This window comes from Actinia tenebrosa, unplaced genomic scaffold, assembly GCF_029948245.1.
Source record: "Actinia tenebrosa isolate PJP-AT-01 unplaced genomic scaffold, QUT_ActTen_1.0 PGA_scaffold2__45_contigs__length_23673736, whole genome shotgun sequence".
NCBI classification, from domain to species: domain Eukaryota; kingdom Metazoa; phylum Cnidaria; class Anthozoa; order Actiniaria; family Actiniidae; genus Actinia; species Actinia tenebrosa.
The window spans coordinates 8809042-8833313 of record NW_028292579.1 but is presented as its reverse complement, the minus strand read 5'-3'; the positions used below and the strand labels follow the sequence as shown (position 1 = coordinate 8833313).

At 38.8% G+C, this 24272-nt stretch overlaps 2 protein-coding genes and 3 non-coding genes across 6 annotated transcripts; 4 read left to right on the top strand and 1 right to left on the bottom strand.

Moving 5' to 3' along the window:
- The first annotated feature begins 1530 nt into the window (after positions 1–1530).
- Positions 1531–3877, top strand: LOC116286738 (uncharacterized). The gene is made up of 4 exons (XM_089034518.1): positions 1531–1598; positions 2535–2599; positions 3008–3201; positions 3680–3877. Exons 2-4 carry the CDS (start codon positions 2539–2541, stop codon positions 3776–3778), a joined length of 354 nt encoding a protein of 117 aa, XP_088890644.1. The 5' UTR covers positions 1531–1598; positions 2535–2538; the 3' UTR covers positions 3779–3877.
- Positions 3878–4802: 925 nt separating this feature from the next.
- On the top strand, positions 4803–4886 carry Trnal-cag (transfer RNA leucine (anticodon CAG)). Its single transcript has one exon. It is a non-coding gene; the product is annotated as a tRNA-Leu (tRNA).
- Positions 4887–4963: 77 nt separating this feature from the next.
- On the top strand, positions 4964–5047 carry Trnal-cag (transfer RNA leucine (anticodon CAG)). Its single transcript has one exon. It is a non-coding gene; the product is annotated as a tRNA-Leu (tRNA).
- Positions 5048–8439: 3392 nt separating this feature from the next.
- Trnal-cag (transfer RNA leucine (anticodon CAG)) lies at positions 8440–8523 on the bottom strand. The gene has a single exon. It is a non-coding gene; the product is annotated as a tRNA-Leu (tRNA).
- A 3920-nt stretch (positions 8524–12443) lies between these two features.
- On the top strand, positions 12444–24169 carry LOC116286728 (D-lactate dehydrogenase, mitochondrial). 2 transcript variants are annotated; one of them, XM_089033863.1, is made up of 12 exons: positions 12444–12696; positions 13222–13479; positions 14387–14528; positions 15103–15169; positions 15909–16001; positions 16460–16565; positions 17014–17107; positions 17250–17378; positions 17985–18112; positions 19930–20020; positions 20839–20950; positions 21733–24169. In XM_089033863.1, the coding sequence occupies exons 1-12, from the start codon at positions 12595–12597 to the stop codon at positions 21902–21904; spliced, it is 1494 nt and encodes a 497-aa protein (XP_088889989.1). In that variant the 5' UTR covers positions 12444–12594; the 3' UTR covers positions 21905–24169. The 2 variants fall into 2 exon arrangements, with proteins under 2 accessions (XP_088889989.1, XP_088889988.1); XM_089033862.1 differs by lacking the exon at positions 20839–20950 and adding an exon at positions 20679–20790 and having other exon boundaries at positions 12447–12696.
- Positions 24170–24272: the final 103 nt, after the last annotated feature.

Sequence of the window (24272 nt, the reverse complement as noted above, 5' to 3'; positions counted from 1 at the left end):
GTTTCATCATTTTTCTATACATGTATATCTAGTTTGAAAATTAAAGATATCAAACTATGAACCTCTTGCCATTAATGTACCAAGCCACACTTGCACTTGCACCTTAAAACAACTGTGTGAGATCACTGAGGATCAAACTATAGACCTCTTGCTTAGCAGGCAGCACTCTAACCAACCAAGCCACCCTTGCACTTGCACCTTAAAACAAGTGTGTGAGGTCACTGAGGATCAAACTATGAACCTCCTTGCCTAGCAGGCAACACACTAACCAACCAAGCCATACTTGCTCCTTGAAACAAGTGTGTGAGGTCACTGAGGATCAAACTATATGGACCTCATTGCCTAGCAGGCAGCACATTAACCAACGAAGCCATACTTGCTCCTTGAAACGAGTGTGTGAGGTCACTGAGGATCAAACTATGGACCTCTTGCTTAGCAGGCAGCACTCTCACCAACCAAGCCACCCTTGCACTTGCACCTTAAAACAAGTGTGTGAGGTCACTGAGGATCAAACTATAGACCTCTTGCTTAGCAGACAGCACACTAACCAACCAAGCCACACTTGCTCCTTAAAATAAGTGTGTGAAGTCACTGAGGATCAACCTATAGACCTCTTGCTTAGCAGACAGCACACTAACCAACCAAGCCACACTTGCTCCTTAAAACAAGTGTGTGAGGTCACTGAGGATAAAACTATCGACTTCTTTCTTCTTGAACGTGCAAAACCATACCTTAGCAAACCAAGCCACACTTGCTCTTTAAAAGAATTAAGTGTGTGAAGTCGCTAAGGATCAAACTATAGACCTCTTGCTTAAAAGAACGTGCAAATTATCGTGTTTTGTGAGTGGCGAGCGAGGGAGCAATTATTTGCCGGTGCCGAACGCAGAGGCACATATTTGCTGGCAAGATGTTAACAAATGACGCTATTTCGTGATTTACCGAGTTCAAGAATTGTTTTATCTTTCAAATTCTTTTTTCATTTTCTTTTTGCTTTTTTCTTTCTGCTGTTTTTTCTATCTATCAAACATTCCAAGTCAAAGCGATGTTGACAATTGCAACGTTACTGCGCATGAGTAGACTGTTACATTTGCAGCAAAACGGGTTTGCATTGTAATGCGCATGAGCAGATTATTATTTAAAGGCAATTATTTGCATTTATCTAGCCTAACCAAAATGACAGAAAAAATAATTTTAGCAATAATAACCATTATTCGTATTTACTTTTCTTTATTAAATGGGGGAAACTTCTGAGATGTTGTGGTTCTGTTGACAAAGGGATTTATTAGTTGATCCTACAACGACGTCAATTCTTTTACTGCTAACAGTAATAAAACAGTTTCAATTTAGAAACTGTATCAAAACTAACAAAAGTGTTTTTTTCGTATTTACTTAACTTATTGGTTTTTAATAACACGGAGAAAGATGTTGTTTTGTTGACAAAGAAGATTTATTCAATGGCGAGGTTTACTCAGCTGTGCTAAGTTGAAAAGTATAAAAGCGTGTCGCTTTGCAGGGATTAACTATCTCGGTATTCAACTGAAGTGACCCAGTAGAGCTAACAACTGTGAACGGTATCATTGCAAGAGTACTACGAACTAGTAAGTAAGAGAGGGGTAGGCCTGGGAAAACTGTCTTCCTGGAGGAGACTATTGGAACCGTAGTGCATGGTTTATTTAGCATCACAGACAAATTGTACATTGAACATTTATAACAAATTCTTAACATATTCACGGATGCACGTTATTTACAATAACCATAAAGGCTAACCTAGTTAAATAGCTATTACATTTGATCATGACCTGGTAACTGAACTGAGTTAAGAAATCTACAAAAAGGCGGTGAATATATATTAGCGATCAAAGAAGTACTATAAAATCACTTTTATTTAAGTGTCTAGTCGTTCTAGCGCTTTCGCACTAATTGGGGACACTTTTCGCTCACACGCACTACCACTACATTAAATGTTTTATGCACACAACTCAACTCACATGTTGATTTTTACGGAGGGAGGAAACCGGAGAACCCGGAGAAAACCCTCCTAGCATAGGAGAGAACAACACATCAAACAAACTCAATTCACATGTGGCGACCCCAGGGCTCGAACCAGCGACCCGACCCGTTGGACGACGAACGAAAGACGATGCGTTAACCGCGAACGCCACCCATGTTACCCATGCTACCCATGTTGTTCTTTCCCCTACCTTGGGGTTTTTTTCCTGATTATAGTGGTATACGTATTGCGTGTGGAGCGTGAAGAGTCTTTCTGAGGGGCAATGAAAGTAATGAAATGAATGTTTTCATATTGAAGTTTTTTATGTACTTTATTGATCGGGAAAATGTTCAAAAACTTATTCCTGGAAATGTTCAAAAGTTGTAAAAAGAGTTCTAAGTTATCCTGAATATAGCTGAAATACAGCTGAACTGGAGCCATCATGCATGGAGTGCTTTTCATGAACAAAGTCCATTAGAAAAATATATAAACTTTCTTTCTTTTGACTACAGATCAATACATACTTGTTATTTTGTCATGTTAGAAAGATGATCAAGTTAATTTTCCTGGCATTGTGTTTGGTCGCCGGTGCCTCTGCCGTCGTGCCATGTAAGTATGTAGTTGACACGTTTACGTTAAAACCACATAAAAACCATTCTCAGATGCAAAAAACATATGTAAGAATATTGCTATGAATTTTGTCAAGAAAGTCTTTAACGAAAAAAGCGCTCGAGTTGTTTGTGGTGCTTAGCTCGTACGTACGTGTGACAACTTGATGTTCCAAGCGGCATAGGTCAGGATTGCACTGTGTTTTTGCTGGCGTTTTCTGGTCGTTTGCGTTATTTATCACACCACTATCGATCTCTATGTTGAATATACAAAATTGGCACAACAAGGCCTTTTAAATTAAATTGCCTTATAACTAGTTATTGCTTGGAGAGTTTTCCAATTTTTCTAGGGTTTCTTTTTATGGGGGACAAGATGTTTATCAGTTTTCATCTCTCTTGAACTTTCCAGGGGCGAGCAATCCAGTCCTTCCTGGATATCCCGTGATTTTTGTATCATGGAGCAGTTGGTCATATTTCTGTGACACCCTTTACAAAGCAGAGAAGCAGTGCTTTGAGGACTGTATGAATGCAAACGGCAAGGGGAGCTATATCAATCAGGCAAACAGTGTTGCCAGTACCTGTCCAGGAAACTTACCACATTGTGTAAGTAGATACACAACCCCACTCCCTCTCCCTCTCTCTCTCTCAACTTTCGGAGGCAGAAGGTAAACTACATTATTTAGGAAAGTCCTTTTAACAAATAGTTGTCTTGAACTTAGACATTTGTTTAGCCCATTTCAGATCATTTGTCTCCCTCATCAATGCGACCCGGGTTCGAGTCCCACCGGGCTCGGTGTCGTATGTGAGTAGATTTGTTTGGTTCTCTCCTGTGATTGTAAGGTTTTTCACCAGGTTCTCCTGTTTTTCCTCCCTCACAAAAATCAACTCCTAAATTCTTGTTCTATCGATGTCAAGTGAGTTGCAAAACCTGTTAGCCTCTCCGCCCACCATGTCCAATTAAATTTACATTTAGATTAGAAAACAGTACGCTCAAGCTAGAGAGAAATTAAAAAAAAAAGTTCGTTGGAATACTAATATTAATAGATATTTTTCTCTTTTTGTTTTTTTAAACCTCATGCAGAGAGTTCCGTGGAGGCAGACCTCATGTCAGTGTGCAAAACGTTGCGAATGCAAACTTGCACGTTGTTATAATGCCAACTGCCATTTCTGTCGTCAATAAAGACATCAATGCAACTGACTGTGCCTGAAAACGAAACGTAGCTGTAGTTTAGTATACCAACTCTTGGTGAATCCAAATAAAAAGCCAAATTTCAAAGTCGTTATTTGTTTTTGTTTCTGTTTTTTGAATCTTGTAACTGAATATTAGCATGCATGGAAAGTGCAGTGAATCGCTATGCCACACATAGATTTCTAGGTATTGACAGTTGCAGAATGTGCAATTCATCGGGATTCGAACCCAGCCCGACAGATATAGACTGCGATTTCAACGCAGCGCCTTTGGCCCGCTTTAAAAGCGTGTTGGGCGGTAACCCTATTACAAGTGTTAACCCATCAGCTAGGGTCAATTTAATCGATAGCTGGGCTTTAAATATAAAAAATATAGCTAGGGAAATCCTAGTACCTGGGGTAACTTACGAAAAAAATGTCACCAAACAAAACAGTACGTAAATCGCAAGATATATTTGCGGTAATTTTGTCTTCGACAAGCCAGAAGTTCGCTAAAGCAAGGAGCTTTTTTAAAAAAAAAATCAACATGACTTTACCTGTCGGCGTCCTCTTGCCGATCATAACCGTTTTCGCTCACCCACATTAATAAAGTTTATTTTGTGCAGTGCTAAAACGTATAGATACAAAAAATCTATGACCTGTATAGGGCGCACAACGTAACCTATACAGTCTAAAAGGAAACTAACTACAATATATTTAAATAGATGTCCCTATAACATCATTGTCTTTAAAACGTAAGATGTACTTGTAGAAAACAGCCAAGAGAAGGTTCAAACCCAACGTGTAATAACATCAGCCAGCATGTATGGATCATCTGCAATACCACTACCTAAATGTTCTTGGGGACACGATGACTGTGATTATAGAGGGGAACTAACTAATATGATGAAACACAAAGAAATAATTGAAAACGTAGCCCTGCCGGTTCTATTAATTTTCTACGTTTGGCGTTTTGGGCATAATGCTTTCAAAAAGAGGAAGGTCTTGCAAGACAAGAGGAAATATTAGTATATAGAGTCAGGATGGCCGAGCGGTCTAAGGCGCTGCGTTCAGGTAGCAGTCTACATCTGTAGGCGTGGGTTCGAATCCCACTTCTGACAATTATGTTTTTGAACAAAAATTCAAAATAACAGAAGAGAAAAGTCGTGCTAGAGAAGAATAGTTGTAAATATGTAGAGTCAGGATGGCCGAGCGGTTTAAGGCGTTGCGTTCAGGTCGCAGTCTACATCTGTAGGCGTGGGTTCGAATCCCACTTCTGACAATTCTTTTTCTAAAGCAACATTCAAATAGACTGTTTTACTGATACGACGGCCATCTTGAATTCTATATTCTTTTCAAGTAGGATGCTGAGGGAGCAAATATTGGAAAAAAAAAATACACTGTACAGCTCAAGGTGTCTTTTTATATTACTTTACGCTTTTCAATGAAAAGCACATCTAAAAAGAATTACATCGATCCTGCATTCATTGCTATACCTCCCTAGTTATTCTTGCTACGTAGGACATGTGATATACAGCATGCAAGCGATTGCTGAAAATTGTAAATGTCTGTCTTAGGATCAATGCATTCTAAAAAATCCCATTCATTCGAGTTTGCTGGTCGGACATTCTGTATCCCATTGGGAAAATTACCCATTGTTTGGATAGACACTCAAGCATAGCCGGGATCGGAGTATTGAAGTTGCTGGTAGGTATTGTTAACATCTATGCGAAACAAATGTGAAGAGGGCAACTTACTGACTATGACGTAACCCCGACATGCACTATATGTTTTATAAACTTTGTAAGTTTGTTTCCATTAACCCTCCGCTGAAGCCAGGGGCGTTACGGAGAGTAGCTATCGTCATGTAGACACCCGACAGAGATCGTTGGGGTAGGGTAGGTGGGTTACATCGCCTGCTGTTCCGGTTTCGTGTTTGCTGCAAAGTGTCACTTTCTATCTTAGGAGTGGTTAATATACAGGCCTCTCTCCAATGGGGGAGAGCCATGAGATATTCTCACGCTCTCTTAATCCGATAATCACGGACCCATGACTTGCATACATAATTTAGTAATATCCAAATGACTTTGAATAGTGACGTAAGCACAGAATATGCTATTACTCTGCACTCTCAACGTCACGTCCCAAATCTTCGCATGAATCTTTTCGCTAGTCATACCTTGAGTGAATTCTTGTAATAGAAGAGATCTACACCACCCTGTTGTCGTCTGGCTTTACTAAACAGGACCAAATCATCGAACACACGTCGCTGATGCTTCTTCTTTCCTGACCACACGATGAAATTATCTTGACGAAGGAGACGACCTTGTTCCTTGACGTTAACCTGAAAAAATACGTACAACTAACGAATATTGCTGTATGAAACTCTTTGACAAGCTGCAATGACAGGAAAAACACTATCCGTCATGTGCTATCACCCAGAGATGATTACTTGGTATCAAACAGCAAAATGAATTTTATGAATCAAGAATACAACGACAGGCAAACACTGTCCTTTAAGCTCAATATCCATGTACATTTCAATTGACAACTGTTGCGGGAAATGACGTCATTTATGCAATCTATTTCAATGCAATAAATTATAATAGTTGCGTGGACATCAGGAGTAGTATATAATGCTCACGAGAATGCACTTACGTCACAGTTACGTAATGAGTCCATGGCAAGCAGATCATTGCCGTGTATGAGCTGAAATCGGACCATGTTCTGCGCGTCCTACACAACACGACAATCATCAAAACGATTACACATGGAAATGAGTACTTATGCGACACTGGAATCAATTCCTGGACTCAATAACGTATGCATATACGCCAGAGCAGTGATATTGTGCGAGAATAACAAGCTAATAACAAACATTATTTGAGATATCAGATACCGTAAAGCACCCTATAAGTGAGAGAGAGAAGGGGTGCGATTTGAAAATATAACAGACTAGTATGAAAAAAAGGGAGAATAAGTGCACCACCCCTCCGCGGCCCCTTCTTAGATGTTATTATTATTGTTTTCCTTTGCCTTTTGTCTTAACAGTAGTGCCTATGATGAACAACCCCACAAGAAAGCATTATTGTTTATCCGTTCAAATATTTTTAATGGACTCAAACAATCCAAGGCTGATTAAGTTGCTTCCTTTCATTTTATTTTTTGGCACACGGTTTCTATTTTGTATTTAATCAACTCAATGAACCTTATGAATATCTGTAACGTCCTTTAGTGAAGTGCAAACACTGTCATCAAGTATGTGCATATGATTTGCGGGGTATTCTATAAGTATACCTAAACGGAGTACAATTTCTATTAAAAACTTACACACTTGCTGACTGAATCAAAGCTTAGTTTAAAATATTATGTTTGGGATTTCGTTCACGAAAATACTTAAGAACAAAGAAATACAATAGAATAATAGGATTCTTTTATCTCGACCTTAGTGCAAGCTTTTTGAATAAATAAGTATAAGCATATAAGTACGGATACGCCTTAATGTAAATTCATTCAGTCAAGTAACACCGGCTACTGGGTAAGTTATACCGTTTCTAAATTCATCGCTTTTTTCTTTAGATAGTAACGTTTTGTTTCACAATTATATCTAGATTTCGAACAAGCAAAAGTAACAGAAGATATTCATGTTAAATGATTAGATGATTAAAGCTCTGAGACCGCAGCCGTCAAGTAATTTCGTGTATTTTGAAACAATGTTTTTTGGAAGATAAACAAAAATTTCTCCTTTGTAGATACTGGTAATGACCATTTTTTAACAGATTTTCGTTTCTCCTTCTCCTTCTCCTTCTCCTTCATCTTCCATTCCTTCCTTTTTTATTCATTAGAACGGTTCTTGAATTCCTTCGTTTATGTGCTGATGATAATTCCGTACCAGTTCTCTTAACCTCTCGATCCATCAATTAACCTGCGCATCTCTTTTCTCTACTGGTCGTTTACTGATCTTCGTCCCAGACTGTTGACTGGCTTTTTTAGACCTCGAAGTGAACCAAGCCAGTCGTTTTCCTACTTTGGATTTCTTGTGGATGGGAATGGAACCGTGATTGGTTCCATGAGAACGAGGTTTGATACGCTGGACTGGCTCAACAGAATTACATTGTTGGTGGTCACGTGTTGCATTAGAGCCTAATACTGGTGGAAAAACAAAAAACGTACACCATTTTTTAGCATAGTAATTAATATGCTTACAAATAAGCGCCACCCGCTAAATGCGTACACAGCGATCAATGTGTTATATAAAAAATGTTAAATTAGCTACGCTGGAAAATTTCGAAAACGGCGTTCAGTCTTTCTTCTTGACACTAACTCATATTCCTCTTAAATTTCGTTCAATAACACTTTTTACTGATACGACGGCTATCTTGAATTATGGGATGTCAGTGGGGCAGATGCAAACAAGTTTTGATCGATGGAGTGGTGTCGTTACGTTTTCAAATATTTCTTGGCGTTTTACCATAGATAGTTTACCCTCTCTTAAGAATGGTTTTACGTATCGCTGCGACTACCATGGCCAGCAATTCATTGGGCCAACTTAGAAACGAGCAAGACACTGCTACGAATTTGTAGTATATTATAATTAGGAAAAATCTTTTGTCGAAGATGGCAGTCCTATCGGAAAAACGGTATGTTTGAACTTTTGTTTAAAAAAATTAGATTTGTCAGAAGTGGGATTCGAACCCACGCCTACAGATGTAGACTGCGACCTGAACGCAGCGCCTTAGACCGCTCGGCCATCCTGACTCTATATGCTTACGTTTAATCTTCTCTTGAATATAATCACAGTCATCATGTCCCCAAGAACATTTAGGTAGTGGTATCGCAGATGGTCCATACATTCTGGCTGGTGTTATTAAAGGTGGGGTTTGAACCTTCTCTTGGTTGTTTTCTACAAGTACAGCGTTCATCTGGTTGTCGTCCTTGGTCTTCGTGTCATTAGTTTCTTCACCCGATAGTTTCTGTTGCCTCACGCGTTTGATAACCACTTTACGAGGCAGGAACTTGGTCTTGCTGGTGTGTCCTTTTGCCTGCACCTTTGAAAATAATAATTTAACTCGTTTCGCACTGCACTAAGATAAATGAATAAGGAGTTACGAGAAGAATTGATGAATACAATTTTTTTCTTTGTGGCTAACCTTTCTCTCTGTTGTATCTCTCTCTGTCTCTTCAGATCCAGTTTCATCAGCCTCTTTTCCCGCTGTTCTTGCCTTGTTTGTTTCTTTGCAATACTTATCATGGCGTCTGAAAGGATTTTTCAAATGAAACGAAAATGATCTACTTCGTAAAAGGTTGATCCACTGTCGCCATGGCACCCTGAGTCGTGAATCCAGTGACTCAGTTGAAGTTACTGGCGTTTGGTCCTGCAAATAAACCATCACAATATAATGACATTATTTACCACATTTACCACATTTTTGAGCTAACATTTTCAGTCCTACCACAAACTCACATTGTTCATAGGTAGTTTTGGTGGCACTTCGTACAGTTTGTACAGCTCTCTTGCCTCGGCTTCTCGAGGCAACATCATCTTATTAGCAGTTGTTTCAATAGCAGTGTCTGTAGCATTGCCATCCGTACCAGGTTTAGCAACACTGGAGTCACTGCTGCTTGTATGGTTCTCGTCTTTGCTAGCAAACAGCGATTCCAGTCCCTTACCGACTTCAACGGCCTGACTGAAGAGTGTCTCAAGGGCTTCGTTGGTGTACGGATCCTTGGGCACATTGTCTGAATGTTCTGCAGCCACTGCGTACTTTCTCTCTTTTGAATTAAGTGTTTCTTTTCTACGGTCATAGTAATCATGCTGTCGAACCTCTTGCTTATTGGACTCGCTGGTCAGATCATCGAACTCAACTGGGATCCCCACTGTGAGGTCCCGTACGGGACGCGGGACTGCACGGGATCTGAACCAGTTGACGACCTGTGTTCTGATGGAAACGAACACGGTGATGATCGGCAAGAGGACGTCGACAGGTAAAGGCATGTCGAGTTTTTAAAAAATGAACTTTTTCTTACTTTAGCGAACTTGTCGCTTGCCGAAGCACGTATTTAATTATGAACCAATTAATTAATCAATTTTTCTTTCATTTGTTCTATGACGTTACGTCTCTTATGACGTCTTCCGCGCGCAATTAAATATTAACCATGAATTCCCTTTTTGTAATGAAAGAAACATAGTAAAAAATTCAAATGCCAGAATAAAGACGACATTGTCCTTATTTTAATTTTAAATCGCTGACTGATACAATCACGAAATGAAGCGCTTGTCATTGTTTATAAACCTTTGACTGCATTCATACACGCGTGCAGCTATTGAAAAACAACGCGGGGAAAGTTTTATTGCATGCTGCATATGCTGCGTACCAAGCCCGAAATACACTACAGGCGATGTGAAAACATCTATCAATGAAAGTACTTTACAACAACGCTCAGTCCTAAAGCGCAGTAAAATATCAGGAAAGTTAAATAAAGTTAACCTACCTACCTAAACCGTCAATCTGATACTATTCTGCGAACTCTGATCTTTCAACGGCTTGTTGTGAATTGTATTTTTTTCTACTGCCGCCAGTCAAGAACATAAAGATACCGACTGATGATTTTAAATTACTTTCTTTTGGAAGAGTGTAACAAGTAAAAGTAGTACTTGCAATTAGATTATTGAGGGAGAGTGGCCGGGAGTTGCGGGAAGTTTTGCTGCACGTGATGGTTTTTGTAACAACCCCTGAACGCATTTTTCTGTTTGCTAAATATTTCTTTTCTGGAAGGAGAGGTTGTGCGATATTTTTTTGTAGGTTAAGTGCTTGCTCTACTTTTTTTAGGGATTTACGCTATCCCCTCCCCCCTATATTGCAGTAATCTAATGGCCCACTGGTCAGGTGAGATATATATATATAAACACAATAAATAGATATTTATTATGCATAAACATAGCAGACACATGTTATGGAAACGAGATTTACTTCCAGGCATTGAGTGTTGAACCGTCGTATGGCACGCATACTCAACCCTTTCCATGTGGGATGCGTTTAGTAAAGCTTTCTAAACAGAACGTGCATCATAGTAAACTTGATCTATTACAAAGCTTATTTGCTATGGAAACATGATTTTGGAATTTTTTCTTTATTGATTTATTTAAAAAAGGACCATACTTCCAGACATCGAGTGCTGAACCGTTGTATGGCAGCGCGAAGCATTTACGGCTACGCCGGAGATTTCGGCCCCGACACCGCTATCCGAAGATTTACAGACTGATCAGGAAGCTCGGCGGAAGCCTAAGGGAGAGGTTAGTCGGCCCCTAGACCATAAATGATAATTCCTTGCTATGACCAGCAAACTTAAAGTTCTTGATAGTGACTCTGATGGCTTTGTATGCATACTCACTCCTTTCCATGTGGGATGCGTTTATGAAAACTCACTAAACAATGTGGATCATAGTAAAATAGACATTGTATGTATATTCACCATTTTCCATACATCGGTTCACTGGAAAATGGTGAACTGTGCGTATTCTGTACTATCCAAACTATATCGCTTTAAAATGGCATATTGTTAACGAGCCTGAAGTACTAATAAGCTAATGCTTTACTGATTAGTCATCAGTAACATTAGGAGTCCCCCAGGGTTCTATTATGGGGCCGATTCTGTTCCTGGTATAAGTAAACGACACCAAATTTAATCACATCCAACATCAAATTAATTGCTGATGACACTATCTAGACCCATCTACCTTTATCTCAGCTTTATCCTTAACAATTTACCGGTTTTAAAAATACAACAGCAGTAGTTTGTCCTAGTTTCTTTAGAACACTGGGCAGCTGGTTGGCAAGCTAATTATTTGAATGGGTAATAAAAGGGTGAAGTCATGAGGATAACACACGGTTATACACCTAATTCAAAAAACGTGTCATCGCCAAAGGCGATAGGCAATTGGCGATAGGCGAAAAGCGATAGGATATATGTTATTCCAAGATCCAAGAATAGCTGGAATGACTTGTGTTTCTTCTTCTTCTTCTCGTCAAGAGCATGGACCTTCGTGCTGAGACTGATTCAATGTTCTTTGTATTCAACGAAACCATTTCCATGTCGGAATGATGACAACGTTTTTTGAATTAGCTGTATAGGGTGACAAGAATAGAAAGCAAGAATAGGGTTTCGTGTAATTTTTTTTTACTAGTTCAGGTACTTACTGCATGACCACAACGAGACGAACGAGTACGAGACATTAACGCGCGAGCTATTTCATCCTCGCCCTCGTATACTTAGCCTGCGGCGCAGACGTTTTTAGCACGTGTCGGCTCGTTCCTTCCCCTCCCCACAAACGCTCGTACTATAATTAGAAATACATTCATTTCAACATGGACAAGGATCTTATCTTTTTTCACGACAAGGTGAACCGAAAAAACTGGTGAAAGCACTGGAAAATATAAATGGGGTAGACAGCTATGATAATGACTTAAGCCTTTTCTCATGAAGTATAATATATAAATCCCCCAATCTAACACCAACCCTTTAATTTTATTTACACTTCGCGTTCAACACTACGAAGTTTCCAACAAAAAGAAAGAAAGAGAAGACGTCATAGGTCACGTCAATACTGACGCTAGCAATTTTGTCACGCAACGATGTCATGGAATTACGCTGATCAGTGAGAGCGCAGGCGATATTAGTTACAAACAGTCACGCAATCATCAGGTAATTCGAGCCACTTTGACATCAAGGTTCGAAACCTACTTTCGGGGGCTTGAAGCTCCCCTCATTGCTTTTCTTCTAAGCTATCTTACAGCTTAAAAAAACCTAATTTGTTTTTAAAACGAAGCAATGAGTGTTATACTTCGCATTTCTGTCGGAAAACACCTCACACGAGCTTCAAAATTATTTGCAAATCAAACATGGCGTCCATATTCTACGACGTCATCCAAGGTAAGCTTTTGATTCTTGGTAAATGTTGTTCGATTCTTGCCCTTGCAAGTCCAAAAAATTCTTGCATGATGAAAAAGAAAGTATAAATTTTACAGAGAATATATTTTATTTATCATAATCGTGATAGCGAGGATTAAAATAGAGCTCGAACATGCATCGTAACTTTCAATTCATAGAATTCATTTTCATTTCCTGAGGTCTTTTAGATATTATAAATAAAGTATAGGAGTTTTGTCAAGTTTTGCTTAAATATGTAGAAATAAATCCAGGATTTCATTTTTCCAGAGAAGGGGGTAATCAACCGGTCCCTTAACGTATTAACGTATTGTATAGCTTCATTCTTTATATCTTGGGATCTTTTGTTTCTATTATGTAAACTGTAGATGTGTCCAGTACCTGGAGAAGGAGCTGGGGAATTGGGTAACCCCCCTCCTTCCTCCTCCCTTAATTTGTGTCCCGTAAGACATTTATTTTGGCTTATTAATATCCCTATATGACCTCAGTCTATGTATGTATCCCACACAGCTAGCTCCAGCAGTTGCAGAGCTGAAGGGCACCTTGCAATCAATCCTTGGAGACAAAAATGTCTCCTCTGCAATGGCTGTAAGAGAACAACATGGCAGAGATGAATCGTACCACGAGTGCCACCCAGCAGACTTGGTTGTATTTCCAGCCAATAAAGAAGAAGTCAGTGAAGTTGCTAAACTGTGCTATTCAAATGATGTCCCTATGGTAGCCTATGGGACAGGGACTGGCTTGGAAGGTGGCATTGTAGCCTTAAAGGTAAATATATACTCCAGCTTCAAGTTCTCAGTTGCCTCAATTTTGTATAGAATATACTCACTTTTCCAGTGAAGGTTTGTGGAATTTGTAGTGAATTGTATTATTGAAGTTGTGCATTCTTCACCCTTGATATTTCTGAATATTTCTGACATCAAAATGATCCTGGCTTACCCTGAGTAAATAACCCTGTAATCAAGGAATACAGTGGTATTGTGTTCAAAAATGGTAGCCTATTAATGTGACGGATCGAGATCTTACACCGGTTCGTTGGACAACTTGATGAAGTTTACAAAAACAACAACACATGACACAAGGTTTGGGACAGAACTGAATTTATTTAGCGTGCTTCGACTTGACAGACATGTGAACACTTCCAATTATGGGCATCAAGACTAAATACGACACAAATGACAGCTTGTAAGATAAATGACAAGTACACATACATTATAAACACAGAAGGCAAACCCGCCGACTGAATTCACATAGCGCTAAACTGCACTAAAACCTCATGTCTCAAGACTTGAAATTAGCTAAGGAAGCTTCTGTCTTGTCTAAATATACTGATATTTATGTTAAAACAATACAAACTCAAACACATTCTGGATCTTTCACATCAGTTCGCACTGTCACATTAATGCCTTTTTATCAATTTTGCATCTCGTGTTAAAGTTTTCCTAATTGTTTCAGTTCTCGTGCTGATTGCCTTTACAGTAGAACTATGTGTGCAAAAATTATTTATTTATTTTATTAAACTAGAAATTTTATTTTTAAACATGAATCTTGGAAAAAAGAAGGGATTCTAGAGGGCAATTTCAAGGGATGTACATGTATTCTACTTGTTATTATTCCAGGCATTAACTTGGGGATTTGATATTCTGATAATTATTTGTTGTCATTATAAATATAGGGAGGTGTGTGTATTGACTTGGGAAGAATGGATCAGATTGTTAATGTGAATGAAGAAGACTTTGATGCCACAGTTCAACCTGGAGTAACGAGGGAAAAACTCAATGAATACATCAGAGATACTGGTCTGTGGTTCCCAGTAGGTAAGATCAAAGTGTCTCATATTACTGACTATAATTTGTGGTTTCCAGCTTCTCAAGTGTTCTCCCAACATCCCAAGTGTTTTGATCAGAGTATCAAACACGGAAAACTGTTTTTGATTTGTTTTATAAAATAACAAATGTGTGAAAAGATGGAAGAAACCGAAAGCCTAAGTAAGTTCTCCGTACATGCTGTCTTTTTCAAACTGACCAATGAGCACGTGTGATAGAATAAAATCTGACAGTTGCAATGTACTAGTGCGCACTAAAATGATGATACATGTAGCGTGTTTTGATACTCTCATCAAACATGGTTTTCGACCAATCATAGTGAGCGTAGTATCCCAATTATTTTATTTATATATTTATAAAATATTTGAGATATAACGCACACTCTGATTGACTGGCTATGGTGTTTAAATATCAGAGGACAGAGACATGTTTGCTCAAAAATATTTTGTAGTGATATTAAACGGCTGCCTATGCATAAAATACAGCATAATATCATTTTTATCATAGTATATTTTTTCTAAAACAGAGGTATGCCTTTCTTGCATGTTTTTTTAAATGAATATAGATCCAGGTGCAAATGCTTCAATATGTGGAATGTGTGCAACCAGTGCATCAGGAACCAATGCTGTCAGGTAGGTATACTATACAGTAGATTAACACATTGAAAGCATGAGGAACTGTTTGGGTTTGCTTTGGTTGATTTGGCCAAGGGGGATTAGTAACTAGGCTATCATCCCCTAGGGTATGGGCCTAGAATGTGAAGGACTAAATTTAAGGAATACATCCATTAAACTACACCTATAGCTGTTCACTTAGAACATTCATTACTAGAAAAGCAAATATTTACTATTACTGCAAAATTGATTATCATAAACATGAAGGTGCCATCATTTTAGTCAACTCAAGACAAACTCATATGAATGTTAGTATTGCATGTTCATTTTATGCATTTTTGCATAGACGAGAAAAGTTTTGAACTTTTGTTCCTTCCCCTCAAAATATGACTCCATGGATAATGCATAAGCTATTAGGACAAGGAAAAGAAAACCAAATAAACTCATCTGGATTTCTATGAAAAAAGAGAGTGGGGGAGGGGGGGGGGGGAGGGGGGCACATTATTTGTTGTTATTTCCTAACTTTATTATTAAATCAAAATGAAGGACAAATGCCATTATTTATTTACATAATTATTTTAGTACTCAATTGAGGTGAACTGGGTACAAAATTGAAGTAGTGCCTGTTGCTTTTTGTTCTTTCCAATGACAAATGATTAAATAATAGGAAGCCCTAAAAATGATGAAGGGCGCAGGACAAGAAACATTTTTTTCTTTTTTACTTGGCCTTAATAGGTCATTTTTGTTTCTGTTGCAGATATGGGACAATGAGAGAAAATGTTCGTAACTTAGAAGTAGTTCTTTCTGATGGAACCATTATTGATACAGCTGGCGCTGGTAGAAGGACAAGGTAGTAGTTACAAATGTGGCTATCAAAGGAATAGAGTGCAAACCATATAATTATCCAAGAAATAGCACAAAAACTAAATAGCACTAAACACATCTATTTCTTATGTTTTTAATTGATTCATTGGTGCTATTTTGTTTTAAGTAGTTTGTACTATTTCATGGATATATGGTTTGCACTCCATACTTCATTTGCAATCTCATGTAGAACATTTACCAATAGTCACGACCTCTTTACCTTGGGTGTAATGTTCTCCCAATTCAGGCCATTGTGTCATTGTCTTAAGAAAACTTATTCTTTGTTTGAGTTGTATTCATATTTATGTGTCTTCTCATGCACAACTGTTAAACAGAGAAATGATACCCTCAGGAATGGAAAGTAGTCTGAAATGGGAAAACATTACACCCAAGGTAAAGAATCATATTATTAAAATCGTAAACATCTTTCCTCCATATTGGCAGGAAAACTTCTGCTGGATATAACCTGACAAACCTGTTTACGGGATCAGAAGGAACTCTGGGTATTATCACCCAGGCAACAATTAAACTCTATGGTATTCCAGAGGCTGTAAGTAGAGTATTTTCTGTTCCTATCATTCTAGACAGTCTCCTTTGCAGCCATCATTGGTTTCCATCATAGATCTTCCCTCCCTCCCTTTTTTACTTCCTTCTTTCCTTTTTTCCTTTCTTGTTTCCTTCCTAAATGTTTGCTTTCTTGCTTTCTCCTTTCTTTCTTTCTTTCTTTCTTTCTCCCTCCCTCCCTCCCTCCTTCCCTCCCTTCCTTCCTTCCTTCCTTCCTTCCTCCATCCATTTCTCTCCATTTCTCTCCATTTCTCTCTTCCCATCCATGGGATTGCTTGGTTCAGTAAGCCAGCTAAAGCCCAGCGAATCAATCTCCATTTTTCAGTCAATCACTCAATTTGTTGATTGGTCTCGTTAGTACAGTTCTTAACAGGCAGTCGTCTTCATTCATTTGGTTACCTACTGTAACTTTCATTATCCTGTTTTTCCTGCAGACTGTCAGTGGAGTATGTTCATTCCCTACAGTCAAATCAGCAGTTGATGCCTCAGTGGAGATACTCCAGGCTGGAATACCAATAGCAAAAATAGGTAATTGACTGTCGGGGCACGGCACAGTTGTACCGTGATTGTTTTACACTTTACTGGCATATGAAATTTGCTCTATTCAAGGCTTGGACTGCTTTGTTTTACTCAACAAATGTATCCATTTCCTTTTATTTATATGCTTTAGAGTTCCTAGATGATGTCCAAGTTGATGCCTGCAACAGGTTTTCTGGTCTGGATTACCCTCTGCAACCAACGCTCTTCCTGGAATTCCATGGTTCTGAGAACAGTGTGGAAGAACAGGCACTCATAGCAGGTACTAATGGTAACTTAAATATATTGAGAAAGAAACGATTATGAAACAAGAGACAGAGAAGAGGGGAGATTAATATTAAAGATGTGGAGAAGGGGGAGAGGAAATGAATGGGAAAGTGGACATAGTGAATAGAAGAAAAGGAGGGAGAGAAGAGGAGAGAAGGAAAGGATAATGAAGATGTAGAGAAGGGGGAGAGGAAATGAATGGGAAAGTTGACATAGTGAATAGAAGAAAAGGAGGGAGAGAAGAGGAGAGAAGGAAAGGATAATGAAGATGTAGAGAAGGGAAGAGAAAATGAATGGGAAAGTGGAAATAGGGAATAAAAGAAAAGGAGGGAGAAAAGAGGTGGAGGAAAAGGAAAGGAAACTGAAGATGTGGAGAAGGGGAGAGGAAAGTGGAAGAGAAGAGAAGAAAAGAAGAGAAAACACGAAAAAGGAGAGGAAATTAAAAAGGAAAGGGAAGGAAAGTTAAGCAAATAGGAGCGGAATAAAAAGGGAAGAGAATAAGGGAAGATTTAAAAAGTACAGTAGGAAAGAAGATAAGGCTAGTGGTTATGTTTCCAAGCAAAATTTTTATTGAAAAAAATTATCTGATGTTTTGTCTCAGGAGAAATTACTTCAAACAATGAAGGATCAGATTTTCTTTGGGCGAAGGAAGCAGAGGAGAGAAAGAAACTCTGGAAGGCAAGACATAACGCGTGGTATGCTGACTTGGCTTTGAGACCTGGCTGCAAGGTGGGTGAGGGAAGCGTGGGTGGCGTGGTAGTGCGATATTTCATCAAGCAAATTATTAACCCATTATTCTTCCTTCTTTTTTTCCCTCCCTATCTTTCCCTTTGCCTACTTCTTTCATCCCTTCTTTCCTTACCTCTTTCTTTCCTTACTTGCTTGCTTCCTCCTGTCCTTCGTTTTCCTTCTTCTATCCATGCGTCTGTCTGTCTGTCCAACCGTGCATCCGCTCATCCATCCATTTTAACCATTTATCCATCCATTTACTCACCGACCCAACCATTCATCTATCCATTTATCCATCCATTTGCTCACCGACCCAACCATTCATCTATCCATTTATCCATCCATTTATCCATCCATTTTCTCACCGACCCAACCATTCATCTATCCATTTATCCATCCATTTAGTCACCGATCCAACCATTCATCTATCCATTTATCCATCCATTTAGTCACCGACCCAACCATCCATCCAACCGTGCATCCGTTCATCCATCCATTTTAACCATTTATCCATCCATTTACTCACCGACCCAACCATTCATCTATCCATTTATTCATCCATTTACTCACCGACCCAACCATTCATCTATCCATTTATTCATCCATTTATTCATGCACCCAACCATTCATCTATCCTTTTATCCATCCATTTATCCATCGACCAACCATTCATCTATCCTTTTATCCATCCATTTATCCATCGACCAACCATTCATCTATCCTTTTATCCATCCATTTATCCATCTACCAACCATTCATCTATCCTTTTATCCATCCATTTATTCATAGACCCAACCATTCATCTATCCTTTTATCCATCCATTTATCCATCGACCAACCATTCATCTATCCTTTTATCCATCCATTTATCCATCGACCAACCATTCATCTATCCTTTTATCCATCCATTTATCCATCGACCAACCATTCATCTATCCTTTTATCCATCCATTTATCCATCGACCAACCATTCATCTATCCTTTTATCCATCCATTTATCCATCGACCCAACCATTCATCTATCCTTTTATCCATCCATTTATCCATCGACCAACCATTCATCTATCCTTTTATCCATCCATTTATCCATCGACCAACCATTCATCTATCCTTTTATCCATCCATTTATCCATCGACCAACCATTCATCTATCCTTTTATCCATCCATTTATCCATCAACCAACCATTCATCTATCCTTTTATCCATCCATTTATCCATCGACCCAACCATTCATCTATCCTTTTATCCATCCATTTATCCATCGACCAACCATTCATCTATCCTTTTATCCATCCATTTATCCATCGACCAACCATTCATCTATCCTTTTATCCATCCATTTATCCATCGACCAACCATTCATCTATCCTTTTATCCATCCATTTATCCATCGACCAACCATTCATCTATCCTTTTATCCATCCATTTATCCATCGACCAACCATTCATCTATCCTTTTATCCATCCATTTATCCATCGACCAACCATTCATCTATCCTTTTATCCATCCATTTATCCATCGACCAACCATTCATCTATCCTTTTATCCATCCATTTATCCATCGACCAACCATTCATCTATCCTTTTATCCATCCATTTATCCATCGACCAACCATTCATCTATCCTTTTATCCATCCATTTATCCATGCACCCAACCATTCATCTATCCTTTTATCCATCCATTTATCCATCGACCAACCATTCCATACAACTGCTGGAATTATTTATTCATTTTACACATGATTGTACAAAATCACGACAGTAGCTAACTATTTTTCCTGCCTTGATCCTGAATCATTTCTCTTACCTGTCAGGGTGTTTCCACTGATGTCTGTGTACCAATATCTAGACTACCAGAGATTATCGTAGCAACTAAGGAAGATATTATTGCATCTGGCCTGATAGGTGAGTTATAGTTCAAAACCTATACCAGTCATAAAATAGTCATGTGCTATTCACCAGTAAGTATATTCCATTTATTGGTATCAATCAGCCGTATACATCTCATTGCTAGCTTACAATGACAGGCAAACACTGCCCGTCATGTCTTATCAACCAGAGAGTATTCTATTTAAGAAATAGAAAACGTGCGCACGTGCTGTGTGCAGTTATAAAGCACGCGGGGGTTGGCAGAACACGAGAGAAGTGTAAGGAGAAGTACGACACGTAGCGGAGTGCTTCTCAACATTTCTCGAGTGTTCTGCCAATCCCCAAGTGCTTTATAACTGCACACAGCACAGCAAGCAAGTTTTATTCCTTTTATAAAATAGAATTTAGAATAATCGTTTTTTTTTTGGATAGGACTTACGCAACTGAAAGTGCGCACGCGTGCTGTGTCTTCCATTCATCCATTCATCCATTCATTTGTTAAAAATTCACGGAAATAGAGTGCTCGCACTGAACCCGTGAAACAAATACTAATTTTTAGTACTTAATAGTGATAATCAAACAATAGGAAACAAAGGATTGTGTATGAATTACTACTAATTAGTACTAAATATTATTCACGGGTTTAGTGCGTGCACTTTTGATTTTATAATCAGTTTTTATATTTGTCTTGAAGCACCAATCGTAGGCCATGTCGGAGACGGCAACTTCCACTGCTTCATCATTATCGATACGTCCAGCAAAGAAGAGATAAAGAATGCTAAGGACTTTACCCTTCGTCTCGGAAGGTAATGCAGATCTCATTCTGAAGGTTTTCTTTATGAATTCCCTTGCAGCTCCCATTGTGGGACACATCGGGGATGGGAACTTCCATTGTAACGCGATTTATGATCCTGTTAACAAGGAGGAAGCAAATAAAGTCAAAGCTTTTTCAGATCGACTTGGAAGGTAGTAAAGCGAACATAGTCTTTACGTATGAGCAATGAAAAATACGATAACCTTGTTGCCTTACTAGACATTTGCCGTGTTTTTTGTTTTTAACTTTTCGTGTCCACGTGTTTTGATACGATGAATTGTATAGGAATAATAGAAAGAGTATGTTAATGCGTGTCACACGGCTTAGGTGTTTAGACTATGTAAAAGAAAAGAAAACAATGGAAGTGTTACACCATAGCGCACCGTGTACGTGCTGTAAGTCAGTACCGTACGTTACCCGCTCATAATTCTTTACCAGTCTGATCCAGTCAATTGAGAAATTCAAATCTCATCTTAAGACGTATCTTTTTAGGCAAGCCTATGGCTATTTACTAGATTTTTATGTTTACATTTTATGTAATCGGATTTTAATCAACTTAGGATTTAATTATTTGTTTTATTCAGTCCATATATATTATTACTAATCGGTTATTAGTCACTTTTATTGTGAAGTTAGCATAATTATCGCAATGCGTATTTGACCACCCTCCATCCTCCTAATTTACGCAATATAAATAATTAAATTATTACCATTAGTAGTAGTAGTAAGAAAAATGTTCTAAGGTATATGTCGTTTACATATATAGTATTAGAGGCTGGGAGCTTAATAGCCAAGCTTTATTCGCCTCCTGGACGCCCCATAATGCTTTGCGATTCCAAGATGGCCGCCGTATCGTCGAAGTAGTCCATTTACCATCATTGATCGTAAATCCCGGAGTGCTAATTATTTCCTTGGTACTGTTTTATTATTTCAGACGAGCTCTAGCCCTGGGAGGAACATGCACAGGGGAACACGGTATTGGAAATGGAAAACACATTTTACTCGAGGAAGAAATTGGACCTACAGGAATCGAAGTAATGAAGAGCGTTAAAAGAACCCTGGATCCAAAGAACCTCATGAATCCTGGAAAGGTTCTGAACATGTGATCGCATCGGGTTCCCTGTATTTTTATCATCTCCGCAACCCCAATCTCGTACCCAGAGCCAACGTTCCTCTTTGTTAGTGCTGCTCAAGAGGAACGTGGGCTCTGGGTACGAGATTGCCGGCAACCCATTTTCGTTCCCACAGCCTGCGCCTTTGCCGCTGGTTGGCAACAGCCCAGGCTTTGGGAACGAGAATGCACTAAACCCTGACAATTGCTTTTGGGTTACCTCTGTTTTTATTTCCGGACCTCAAAACTAGCTAATCTCAACCATTGCGCATGGTTGGAAACTCTGTAAAATCTTGTAAACGCTAGTGTTTTGGGCTTATGGTTTGCGCTTATGATCGTTCGGGCTCCCTGTGCTTTTAGCACTTGAGCAAAAAATTTTTTTGTTAGGATAAGTCTACTTTCTATGATCACGTGACTTGATATAACTAGAATATCTTACGTAGCCAAAGCTAATATCTGACGTAACAAATTTAATGTAATTGGGAAAGCTAATCCTAAATGCCAAATTACGGCGAATGGTAACACAAGAGAAAGTCGGCTAAAAAACTACGCCTTTGCCCGCGAAGTTGCAGGTCGTGTTCACGCTGGGGAATTTACGATTTGCAAAGTCTTCGACAGCGACGCCAACTGGAACCTTACGCCAAACGCTGCGGAAGTAGAATTCGATTGTATTTCTGCATCGTTGTGCGAGTTGGAAAATGCTAAATATTCCACGACAATTATTATTACCTCCTGCGAATAATTAATAATTTAATTAGCAGAAAGTACAATACATAATCTCATGCAATTATTAAACCTATACCTTCTACAGTTTGTACATAGTACCTGTAGATGGATTTTACTTGGCCCGTAAAATAACGATGACTACATTTTAATGAACACTAGTTCCATAGTTTTTCTTTTCTTTTACCTTGACTATTTGTAAAAGTCTCTAATCAATGGAACTTCAGGGTCGCATCCAGAGGAATGGTTTGGAGCTTGGAAACGCCGTATGAGAATCTCGATTTCGCCTTATATACTGTTCGCTTCTTTTTTATTTCTTTTTTTCTTTTCATTTTCTTTTCCTTTTCTTTTTGTCTCGTTTTATATTTTTATTTTTTTGGTTCGGTGTCTTACAGATGAATGGCCCTTTAACTTGAACGAAGAATCCCCTCTTAGAAAATCCTGGATCTGCCCTTAAACTTTGTTAAATGGGCCTAAGTAAGATCATTTTGGTGCTATATTACTAGCGAATTTATAGTGTATTTTTATATATAATCAATAGAGGCTTTGCACCATCACGTGGTGGCAGCCATGACAGGAGGCAGGACCAATAGGACGTTTACATGATGACGTTATTTGACCCACTACCAAGATGGTTTGCGAATTTTTCTTCATGGTAGTAGAGGTCATCGACGTCATCGTGCAAACGTCCTATTGAATCTCGACTAATCTGATTAACATGAGAAAGAATTCAGGTTCCCTGAGAAGAAAGACTATCGCTGTGCCTCCTACCATTGGGTGGCCGATCACGTGATGGTGCAAAGCCTCTATAGTCCCCTTGCATGTGACGTCAAAGCAGCTCGAACTGGGAGACAAAACGAAAGAATTCCAATCTCCAGAGGATTGGAACCTATCATTTTGACCCCCAGATTAAGCTGCATTCCAAAGTGCTGCAAGGGGTCTATGTAGAATGTCATAGAATCTTCAAATATATTGTATTCTATTATTGAGAATGGACTCTAATACTATCCATGCATATCGAAAGCTTCTACAAAAGAGAAGCCACTTAATAGTTTTAGTTGACCTATTTCATAAATGGACGTCAGAGTTAACCTCTTTTTGCCGAACTCCATTCCTCATGGAATCTAGGTTAAAGTAGTGTCAGCTCGCCTGTCTTGGATTCGATTCTCAGACTTGTAGACCATTGACTAGGTGTGTGTTGGGTCTCTCCCGTCCCTCTTAGGGTCCCCGGTTTTGCTCGTTCCTCAAAATCCCAATTCAACATATGAGTTAGCCGTGGGCCTAGCCCAGAGGTTTTTACAGAGCATCGATAAAATGCATCACCTCTGCACAAGTGGTAAGAACATACATGATCAGCATAGAGAGAAGAGTTGGGTCTGCTAAGCCAATAGGCCCTTTGCAGCCAAGCAATCACGTGCTGATTAATTCACTGAGAGCAAATGAATATTTAGATTCCCATGGGTGGAATTTACTGGAGAGCAAACAAACTTTCTACAACCGTTTTCGAGAGATCGTAATAAAACTACATTTCGTAACACACTGGTTACACATCATTTCATTCAGTTCTTTACAAGTAGCTAAAAAGAACCACCAATTTAATATAAAAACAAAAATTTTGCATTCCAGCACAGACACGTGAC

Coding starts and splice junctions, on each gene's coding strand:
- LOC116286738 (XM_089034518.1), top strand. CDS start 2,539: ATGATCAAGTTAATTTTCCTGGCATTGTGTTTGGTCGCCGGTGCCTCT. Junction 2,600..3,007: donor TGCCTCTGCCGTCGTGCCAT/GTAAGTATGTAG, acceptor TGAACTTTCCAG/GGGCGAGCAATCCAGTCCTT. Junction 3,202..3,679: donor CAGGAAACTTACCACATTGT/GTAAGTAGATAC, acceptor AACCTCATGCAG/AGAGTTCCGTGGAGGCAGAC.
- LOC116286728 (XM_089033863.1), top strand. CDS start 12,595: ATGAGTGTTATACTTCGCATTTCTGTCGGAAAACACCTCACACGAGCT. Junction 16,002..16,459: donor GGCGCTGGTAGAAGGACAAG/GTAGTAGTTACA, acceptor CCATATTGGCAG/GAAAACTTCTGCTGGATATA. Junction 20,951..21,732: donor TTTTCAGATCGACTTGGAAG/GTAGTAAAGCGA, acceptor TTATTATTTCAG/ACGAGCTCTAGCCCTGGGAG.